The following is an 11,191-nucleotide window of genomic DNA, read 5'->3' on the forward strand; positions in this document are numbered from 1 at the left end:
CACCTCCAACGGTTGGGCGCTGCTTTATCACTATGGCAACGTTTGGGTGACGTTTAAACTCTGCGACGCCCAACTGCCACGTCACCTCGAAGAGACGTGTGTTTTGGTTTGTTGGAGTAACTTGTTTTGTGACATCTCCGATGATTCTTCCTTTTATTTACAACTGACCGACGCTGTTTATGAGCAAAAATGTCAACCGCAGAGGATTTCACACAGCTGCCGCTCCTAATGTGGGAGAAGGTGTTCGCGAAAGTGAAGAAAGCCGTGGTTTTTATGGATGACAGGTGTGCAGAGGCTCTCCACTGGAGCGGAGGGGCTGCAGCCTTGCTGCAAGCGGGAGCCAGGAACGTGAAGCAGTTTTCGAGTTTCGAAGCGTGCGGTGAGAACGAGCCCAAAGCCGTATTCGTGGTGAGCACTTTGTTAAAGGGGAGGACGGTGGACATCATAAAAGACATCATATTACTCAGTCACTTTCAGTACTGCGTCGTCTTCACCGCTGTCCCCCACTCCGTGCACTTGTTCGCCAACAACGTGTCCACAGAAATGGAGGGCTTCCCCGTGTTTGAGCAGTTCGAGGAGAAGCTCTGCGAGTGGATGGGGAACATGAACTACACGGCAGAGGTCATGCACTCTCCTGTGGTCTTCGCCCACGTTTCGCAGCAGCTGATCGTGGCGTCGCCGTTTGCTCACCTGTTTCCCCTGCTCCCAGCAGACCTGGAGAGCATCAATGCAAAGCGACCGGAGAAGAAGAGATTTGGCACTTTGAATGACCTGGATGGGCATTCGCTTCCGGTGGAGCTGCAGATTGAAATTAAAAGCTTGGTTTCGGCGTTAAACTCGATGTTTGAGGCTGCAGGGATGAGGGAAGAGAGTTTTGCTGTGGGGCCAATGAGTCGCATCATCGCAGGGGAACTGGCCAATCACAATCAGGCGAAAAACCGAAGAAAGACTGCTCCTAATAAAGCATCGATCATCTTTATAGACCGAACAATGGATCTTACAGGTGAGGTTTTGTTTGGAAGCAGTTCTGTAATCTCATAATCATCACCTTCTTCCTTATTTAAATATACACTTAGACTTCAGTAAAATTATGATTCATGTCTGTCCAGTTTAAAAAATAGCTATGTATTGATCTTCGACATCATTACAACCACCAGGATAATGGTGTTGGTCCCCAAGTTGCCAAAATTAAGCCATGATCCTGTTCCTGGTTCCTCACTTGGCCATTGTCTTGTTTCTAAAAGAGCAGATGTTCAGTTTTGGATGTGTTGCAATATGGACTTAAGTTTTTATCGCGATATTTTATCGTGATAACAATGAAAGTAATGATACAAACTATTTATTACTTCTTTTTAAGATACATGTATGACTGTAAATGTGTGTCACAGCTATTATAGCCCCACAAACACAAATGCCGCTCTCAAAAAACATTCCTCTTGGTATTACTCCTCTTTAGGACAGCAATCACACATGAACTGTGATTTGTATCACTAAACTGCAAACAGTAACTACATTTATCATATTTTCAAATGTACTAATATTTATTGATGCTTCCATTGAATGAACAGAGAAAATGGTAAAAACAAAATCCTACAATGTGAACAGTTATTTTAAACATCATTCATGTTAATCTATCACGCCAATGATAATCAAAATCATAAGAAATTTATCACGATAAATGACAAACGATACAATGACTGCCCAGCCCTAGTTCAGTTGCTACCTGATATGCATGATTCACTTCACCTGTCAGTGTTCATAATGCTGCGACTGACGGCGCACAGACATTTAAAAGCTTTCTGTGTGCGCTCACTCTGTGCTTTCTTTATTCACAAAGGGGCTGTCGGCCATCACGGTGACAACCTGGCTGAAAAGATTCTTACCGTGCTTGACCCTTTGCCTGGTCACGTGACTGATGTGCAAGTGGACATGTTGGAACTCACAAGTGTACAGAGAACTCCTCACTCCCAGAACACCGTGGCCCCTGGCTGTCTTGCTCAGAACCAGTAAGTTGAGTTCAGCCGTCCTTTTTTTTTTTTTTCCCTAACGCGCTTTTCAAACAGAACTTAAAATAAGAAAGCTGAATGAGGAATTTCTGTTTATTGCTAACAGAAATTGCAATAAAATATTCATTTACAGAGGGAAGTTGATGAAAATATATATATATATATATATATATATATAGATAGATATTACAGAGGTGGTTTTAAATCCCATAAAACAAAAACACTGTAAAGCTGTTAGCTTGAGAGTCTAGTTTAATGTGTGTAATAAAAATGAATGTCATGGTCATGAATGACCCTGAGGTTCTTTCCACTGCACTTTATGGCTGGTCACTGAATCAGGGAGCTTTTCAGAAACAACAACATGACTTTAGATTTCTCCGAATTTAAGGGGAAACAATTATTTTTCACTCCAGATTTTATACCTCTGAGACAATTCTGTAGGGCAAGTTGCTTTTCAGAAACTCAGACACATAAACCTGGGTGTTTTGTGATTATGTCACCCAATGGGAGAATGGGATATATGTCAAACTCAAGGCCAGGGGGCCAAATCCAGTCCACCAAGTCTTTTGATATGGCCCTGTAGATAGAGACACATAAATCGAACCTCCAAAATAACAGTTGTGTGCCTTAATATCATTTTACCTTAATATTATTATCAAAATAAAGTGTCGGTATTAACTCTAAAAGCAGACTGGAAATCTTCATGGAGTTAATTTTTATGCAGATGAGCAGCCAGTTTTAACTAACTTTGTCCAAATTAAATTCTTTAAGAAGCCTTGATAGTTGTAAATGTGATCGTCATCTTCACCACTTTCTGTGATTTTAATTAAAGCTAGAGCTGATTTCACCTTCCAGTTTACTTGGGTTTCTAACAATCCTTGTGTGATTGCTGTGAAGCTCCAGTCCTTTCGCATGATTTCTGTCATTAACTTTAGGGATTTGATTACAGAGTTAATCACCACATCGTCTAACGAAGAGGGCGACAATTAGCAGGTGACTTGTTAGATTTCTAGGGAAAGAGTACCACATTAAACCATAGTTTTATATTTAGAATAAATAAATAATAAAAAAGCTTCCAAGCCATAATCATGTTTCGTCTTGTTTCATTTCTGATCGGTCCATTTTTTTTGTGTGTTTGAAAATTAAAAGACTGAGAAGAATCTCAAGGTTCGCTGCCAGTAAATATTTCACCTTCTTTTCAATTTGTAAAATATGCAAATTTATTATGTTTTTATCAGATTCATTGTGAAATCGCTGTTGCATAGAATAAACAGAAGGAGAAATGAAACACAAACATTCTCCCACAAAAGTGTTGATACCCACTGAAAGCTTTCCATGTTTTATGTTACAACCATAAACTTAAACGCATCTTATTGGCATTTTATGTGGTAGAGACAAACACAGAAGGATGCATGTGTGTATATTCTGCCCACCCATAAGTCAGTATTTTTGGTGCAGTTACATTTTTCCAACTTTTCACATGTACATCCTGAATATTAAGCCCTTTCGTTTTTGCAAACTAGCACTGAGAGCATCTCTGAAAAATCACTTTTAAAATCACGCCACAAATAAAGGTCTGGACTAAACCAATCCCTTGTGTTTCTATCTGTATATATAGCATGATGATGTAGCCGCCACTGCATCATCATGCAGAGATGGTGTGCAGAGTAGGTTTTCTCCCAGTCATCATGTTTTGCATGTGGGCTAAAAATTTAGTTTTGGTCTCATTTGACCCGTACAGTACTTGTGGCAAACAAAAAAAAAGCAAGTTTTCCCTACTTGCAAAGAAGCACGTCTTCCCCCTTGCAACTATTTCTTTAAGGATCGTTTTTATCTCTATTTAATTTAATTTCTTTCCAACTCAGATTTTTTTTGTTGTTGTTATTTTTCAAAGAAACATTTTTTATGTTTTTCTCCCATGGAAATCCCTGAAACGCACACTCAGAATGGAACAAAATATAAAATAGTCCAAGGGGTTTGAATAATTCTTATGAAGTGGTCAGTAAATGTACTTCCTCCCTCCCCCAAATTTTCTGATATCAAATGAACCAAAATATACAGGTTGCACAGGCGCGTCCTTAAAAAGTCTTTTAAAAAAAATCTTAAATTTATGCATCTAAAGTGTCTTAAATTCACTTTTAAACTATGTTAATCACAGGTCTTAAATTGTGTTGCGACAGGGCTAGTTACTCTCATATATACAATGTAGTTTATTTTTCTCGCTGGACTTTTCTGTCAGGCAAATGTTGGAGTCGCATCGCACACAGACCGCTTAGCTGCTAACATACCCTTGCTAGTTAGCGAGCTAGCTTTTTGCTTCTCATGGGTAAGTGTAAATCTATCGCAATGCATTCTGTGCAAAAAAAAAAAAAGCTTGGCACTACTACAATATAAAGTATGTAATTTTCTTTTGTACTTTTTTCTCATAGTACAGGTCTTAAATTTCATTCATAACGGTTTTTAAAAAGTCTTAAATTTGAGCTGGTGCAACCTGCAGAAACCCTGATACAGGTTTTTTCCTGTATGGTTAGCATCTCATTTATCATATATGAAATAAATCTGGTTTTGAAATTCAGCCAAAAGCAGGAAAGTTTATCTATGCATAGCTCCGATGCTCTGTGTATGACTGTTTACTCCTCTTATCTTCTCAACACTTTTTAAACATACAGTTCAGGCCCGTTAATGACGCAGCTTTTCCTTTCCCGTCTCTTTTAGTCGTCTGCATATTGTCATTGTGGTCAAAGTGCCACCCAGGATGAGTTATGTTTAGGAGTTCATGGCAGATATTGCCTTAACCAATTCCCAACAGAAGAATAATCCGATTTAATCATCGAACCAAACCACACGTTATAATTTACTGGCCACATGTGTGCTTGCCCGGGGCGGAAAATAGAATTCAGCAGCCCAAGCTGCACCTCTGTGACTGAATGAAGCAGCACATGACCAGCATGGGGTGCCAGTCGTCGTGCTCTTGCCTGGGCAGGTGCATGTGTTAAGTGCCTGCGGTGGGGCTGTTGTTGATGGCAGCGTTTAGCCCTACATCATGTGTTCCAGTCGGGCTCCGGGCCTTTATGTGGTTGCTAGAGGAAAAGACTTTGACTTGGAGGAAAAGTGTGGTGGCTGAAGCTGCAATGGATTGACTGTAACCATGGTGATGTTTCAAAGGCTTATACATAACAAAAAAACAGTGAATTTTGTTCCTATTTGTAGGTTGTAGCCTCTAAGGAAAGCTTTTAGCCGATTTAACTTGCAGCAACAGTCATCTCTCTCTTCTCTGTTATGTGAACTGTGGCTCTGTGAGTAGAGTAGTCGTCTTGTGAGGAGAAGGTTGTTGGTTTGATTTCAGCTGCCACCAGACTGATCTGCGTATTGGTGCACAAATGTGCATTGGTGAGTGTAAATGTGACTCTAGTGTAAAGTGCTTTGAGTGGTCAAAATGATTGGAAAAGTACTTTATAAGTTCAGTTCATTTAACATTGTGCTAACTAGACTGAGCATTCATAACGAGTTATGCTAGCTGCAGCATAGCAGAGAGCAAGGGGGAATGAGCAGCACCACACGAGTTTGTGATTGACAGCATTAAGACCGTCCTCCTGCCTCTGATTGGATGTTTGGATTTAGCACTGGGAAAAGACAGAGGAGAAAAAAAATATTATGCAAAAGTTAATTTTTCACAAATGCGTTTAGCTTGAGGTCTCCATAAATTGTCAGAATTTATTTAGATTTTTAACCTGTTACATTCCGTTTTCAGTGATAAAAATATATGTTAATAAAACAACATCTCAAATATGCGGATTTGTGTTTTGTTTAAAGTGGGCGGCGCAGAGCAACATACGGATGCCCTTCTTCTTGCTTCACAAAACCTGTCTGAGGAATCTCACTGAAACTACTTTAAACCTCAGGAAGAGAATAATGACCGTTTTCAGCCTTTTTGTGATAATTTAACATTTAAAACTTTCTTAAGTGTCCGATGGCGTCCAGGCAGCCACTACCTACAAACACACCCAGTGTGGTCGTTGTTAATATTCTGGCTGCATAGCACAGAAACAAATCAGAAGTGTTTGTGTGGAGTGCAGATTGGAGCCGATCAGCAGGAGCGTTATTGCCAGTGCTATCTCAGAGCAGATGGGCCAGTCGAGCCTTATCACAGATGCTTCAGACGCTGAAGTGCTGCGGAGGCCGAGTCAGAAAGAACACCGGCCAGTTCCCGCTAGATTTAAGTGCCCTCTCAGTGCGCCGCTCGCCACAGGCACCGTTTACGTTGATCGCTCCAGCATGGCAAAGCCGACGCTCTGCTTTTGTACGAGTTTGAAGGTGTTCATTCGCAATATTTTATATGATCCCCCCCCCACTCCTTAAGGGGGAATGTTTTTTTTTTGTTGTTTTTTTTTCTCTTGGTAGATTTGATCTCTATGAACAACAGGAGCCCCTTTTTGGCCCCAGAAAATGAATTTCCTCCTGCTGGATGTTTACACACCCAATGATTTGCAAGACTATTTTTAATAGGTTTTTGAGTGTAGACCATCTTAAACCTTTAAATATTAGGTGCGGGCTTAGTTTGACCCTCTTTGTATGATGTTTCCCTCGGTAATTCCAGGATATTTTTTCTAGATCGCCGTGTCTTAAACATTCTGTGGGTGGTTGTTGACTCTAGCTCTGCAGGCGAGACCCCACAGTTACTTTTGCAATTACTGTTGTATTCTCTTTCATAACCTGGTGAGGATATGCCAAATCCTACAACCTGACTTGCACTCTGTGGTTGCAGTGATCATGCCAGAGAGAAAGTGTGCTTTTTGTGTGTGTGCATGTGTGTGTGTGGGAAAGGTTTTGCACATGCACACACTTTGCTTATGGATGAATTTTGTTCTCTTCCACCATAAGATAGTCTTTTAATTAGTAAATACAATCAGAAGGTGTATGTTTTTTTTCAATCTGTGCAAAGAAAGTGGCACTGGAAGTTTTCTTTTTTTTTCTTTTAATCTATGTGTGTGTGTGTGTGTGTGGGTGGGTGTGTGTGTCTATCTTTGTGGTCAGGTGCCTGCCAGCCCAGTCTGTGTAATTTGCTGTGCTTGGCTTCACAGCCACTTTTTTCATCCAGACTAGGACCTTTGAGTTTCATTGGCAGAGGGCACAGAGTTTCCCCCAGTCTCCAGCTGAACCCCGCAGACCCGTCATTTGTCCATCTTGGACCTTGATGCTGAGGTTGGAGCGTGTGCAGTGTGGGCAGAGCAGAGCATGGGTGGCCGAGGTGCTCTGGGTCTCCCTCAGGAACTGCTGAGAAGGGAGCCAGACACAGACATTGACCCCACCCTGCCATTAAAAAAAAAAAAAAATCTTCTCCATAAATCGAGCCTGCATATCCTGCCTCCGTACCACCAAGAAGGAGGAAAAACACCTTTTTCTGTCTTAGCTGGGAAACAAAAAGTTCCTGATTTTTTAAAAAATTTTATTTTATTTAGAGAAAGTTCATGTGGGAAAAGGAACAAAAACAACAGAGATAGTCGAGTGTGGCAAGGATGGAACCAATGAAAGACGCTCGTGGATAGCTGACCGCTTTCTTTTTGTTTTGTTTTGTTTTTTTGACGCTACAGAGGATGAGAAAGGCGACTGGGTTGGTTCGGCTGTGGTTCCCAACAGTGCTGTAGTTGTTTTTCTTCTACTTAGACATGAAACAGTGGCTTAAACAACTGAATTAAGTCACTGAAGTTATTCATTGGCAACCCAGCTCTGTTATTATGCTTACAATGTGTGTTATACAGAGTGGATAAGAAGCACTCCATAAAGTAGCAGGTTTGTTTGAAGAGAGGACAAGCACTTTTGAACGCCAGTGCTACAAAGGATGCTAATTTTGACCAAAGACGACGTCTGGGATGAAGGCCAGCCCATTACGCAGCTTGCTCGAACGTCCTACTCAGCAACGACTTGAATGAAACTTCTTGTTTCATTGACCTCATAATTTACTAGCCTGGTAAAAAAACAGTCTCTTTGTAAGCCTGTCACAATAATCCATTAATCACGTAGTAAATTATAATGAGCTTGATAATATCCAGCTTTGTACACTTCCTCTGTTCTTTGTTCACTTAGTCTGGCTGCTAAAACCTCAGTCCGACTGCAATTCTTAAACGGTGAAGAAAGCATCGTTCACAACTCCTGTTCGCTGATTGGCCCTGTTGAAACTCTACCGCAGAAGTCCAAGTCAATGGGAGAAATTCCAGATGAAGCAATGAAAAGAGATGAGAAACGAGCGGAATAGCTCAGAAAAACATTGACCAGGCTAGTAACTGACCAATTCTGGGCCAACTCCTTCTTGTATGATGTCCATTCCTCGACTTTTCTCCAACACGTTTACCGCCTCTGTTGCCCAGGTCAACAGCAGCTGCAGATGCCTGGCGCATGTTGGATCATCCCTGATCTTTCATGTGAAAATCAACAGGTGCTGCAACTGCAGGCCACGTATTTGTTAAAGATATTAACAGCTTCGTTCAGCTGTTGCTGCCTCATCATCACCTCGTGTTCACCTCGGCCTTCTTGGTCGTTAGCTGCGTCTCCTGTTAGCGTGTGCGGTCACCAGCTAAGCCAGGGCATCCCCCGTTGTTCCTGTGTTTATGTTTTATTTGTTTGCAAAGTTTCCTCAGCCTTTTTCTTGGCTGGCTGCCCGCCCAATCCCGCTCTCCCTCCTCCAATCTGGAAGGTGTCTTTAACTGAAACCCTCAGTACATAAATCAAGCAGATTACTTTCACCTGAACATCTTGTACTCCGTGTTCCCATCGAGACGGAGATAACGTAACCTATTCTGTCTTATGTGCCGTCCTCTGCAGCTGCGATTTGATTTGCACTACCGAGCACATTTTCTCCTTTGGAAAGGTTTGCGCAGATTTATTCAGTACTTTGATAAAGCGCCCCTGAAGATGTTACTTTGCTTTCTCCAGCCCCTTTCCTTGAGAGCGTGTGCCTGCTGATGGATTTCAGATGAAACGGTAAAGTAGCCAAGACACATGAGAGGAAGAGGGGTCCAACATTACTGCACCTCCTTCCTCATCCTTTCATGTTGCCACATGTTTTACCCATCTGCCGTTGCTGCAAAAAAATGATTTCTAACTTTAGCTCCTCGCAGAAGTGTTCATGGCCCTCGTGCTTTTGTCACATCGCAGCAGCAAACTTCGACGCATTGTGGTAGGTCGACACAAAGCAGGCCCTCGACTGTAAGGCGGAAAAATGACGCGTAGTTTGCAAACAGATTTTCAACTAAAAATCTGAAAAGTGTGGCATGTGTATGCATTCAGCTATCCTGATTCAATGCTTCTTCTGATTCTTTCAAAAGGGCTTAAGTTCCTTCAGATTGAATGAAGTGATGTTTTCAAAGTCTTGGCACAAAGTCTAACACATGGGATTACTTTTATCTAAAAAAAAAAGTTCGCTGAAGCTTTGCCACTGTGTAAAGAGTTGCTGTCCTGCTGGAAAGTGAACCTCAACCTTTTTTCAGGTCACCTGCAGCCTCAAAATGATTTTTTTCCTCTGGGGTTGCTCTGTATTTAGCGCCACACGTCTAGCCTTCCGCTTTACGATAATTTTCTACTTTGTGTTGGGTTATCATACAATCTCATGAACATTTTTGTTTGCAAAGTGTGAAAACCTAAAAAAAAATTAAAGGGGTACAAATACATAAGTCTGTCACAAAAAGCAATAAATCAGTTAATTGTATGATAAATTAAAACAAACTCAATCATTTACATTTGCATGATTTATCGTTTTTATTTTTTCTCTCTCTTTCTACCAAAAACTGGATGATAAGTCTTTAGTCTGGTGCTCTGGTCTCACCTAGCTCTTTTTTTAAGGACAATATTGTTTACAGAGACTTCATAATGCATTTTATTTGTCGTTTTATTTATTTTGAATGTTCAAAATGTCTTCCTGTTCCAGTATTCATTAGAATTTAAAGTTTATTGCTCTTTCAGAATGTGTTCTTGCATTATTATGCCATTACCATTATATTACTTGAAAATTGTCTCTAAACAACAATATTATCGTTTATGGCAATAGCTAAATTTGTTATTGTGATAGGCCTATCAAGTCAGCTGTATGGATGTTTTCGTTTCGATTCCACAGATCAAGGTCAACGTAATTAACTAATTATTATTTTAGATTAGTTACTGTCTTTGGTGTATGTCTCTTAAAAGAATTTGTTTTCTGAATTTTTATGCATTTCTGCACACATTACATTATATATTTCTTGCATTCTTTTGTATTACCTGGCTGTTTTGGTCAAAACCATACTTTTAGCTGGTTTTCATGTCAAATTCACGTTAATCATAAGCTTGAACAGCCATGTCAGGTCATTCTAACTTTACTGCAGCATACTGTGCATGAGTCAGAGCAGGCTTAAATGACATCACTTTAGAAAATGTATCCAGCCTGGCAAAACGTCCTCAGTTTCCACAAAGAGCTTGTATTCAGACCTGTAAACAGCATGCTGTCACGTAAAGTACATTTTTTTCTATAACCACTTAAGAATGCGCTAATCTGCTGAAAATGTGACCTACGACTCGAGGAATGATAACTGGCCAGTGACATTTCCTTTTTTGATGCGTTTCTTCTTCTTCGCTTCATACTTCACACTCTGTTGTGCTGCGTTCATTTGTTGAAAGTCAAGGTCAGGCCTTCTGCTTCAATGTCCTCCCTTTCTCTGCTCTGATTTGTGTTTTCCTGTAGGAGAATGTTTACATGTTTGCAAGAAACCAACCACTTTTTATTTATTTATTTGGTTTTACCATTAATGTCTGTAAAGTAACAGACCAGAAAGCAAAGCTGATCTTGTAAAGTTGTGCAATATTAGGCTTCTTCTGGTATCAGCGAAAGCAGCGTTATGTTCCATTGTGAAGACCAGTTCTTGGAGAATAGTTTGTGAAAGACATCTTACGGAGCAGCTAAACAAATGCAAATCAGAACTTACAGAATGATACCTAAACAATATAAATATTCTCAATTTTAAATTTGTAAAAAAAAAAAAAATACATTGAAACCTTCATTGCAGTATTGTTTTACTTCAGTCTCATTGAAGTGGATTGCATGCCGTCTTGATCAATAAACTAGTTTCAATAAACTAGTAAAAGTGTATATATTATTGTGTTCCAGTACAAAGAAAAAAAAAAAACAGCTCGACCAAATTCGATTTTCACGTTTGCCG

General features: G+C 40.4%; 1 protein-coding gene across 2 annotated transcripts in view; it reads left to right on the forward strand.

The window, feature by feature from the left end:
- Window positions 1–55: 55 nt before the first annotated feature.
- The window catches only part of scfd2 (sec1 family domain containing 2), a 181,870-nt gene continuing 170,734 nt past the window's right edge, over window positions 56–11,191 (forward strand). Inside the window, exons 1-2 of one of the 2 annotated variants that reach the window (XM_007550701.2) lie at window positions 56–1,003; window positions 1,838–2,006. In XM_007550701.2, coding sequence (XP_007550763.1) covers window positions 190–1,003; window positions 1,838–2,006 — 983 coding nt within the window. In that variant the 5' untranslated portion in view covers window positions 56–189. The remainder of the gene's footprint in view (window positions 1,004–1,837; window positions 2,007–11,191) is intronic. The other variant, XM_007550700.2, reaches the window with a different exon arrangement.

The sequence above is a fragment of the Poecilia formosa genome, unplaced genomic scaffold (genome assembly GCF_000485575.1).
Source record: "Poecilia formosa unplaced genomic scaffold, Poecilia_formosa-5.1.2 Scaffold37, whole genome shotgun sequence".
NCBI lineage: Eukaryota > Metazoa > Chordata > Actinopteri > Cyprinodontiformes > Poeciliidae > Poecilia > Poecilia formosa.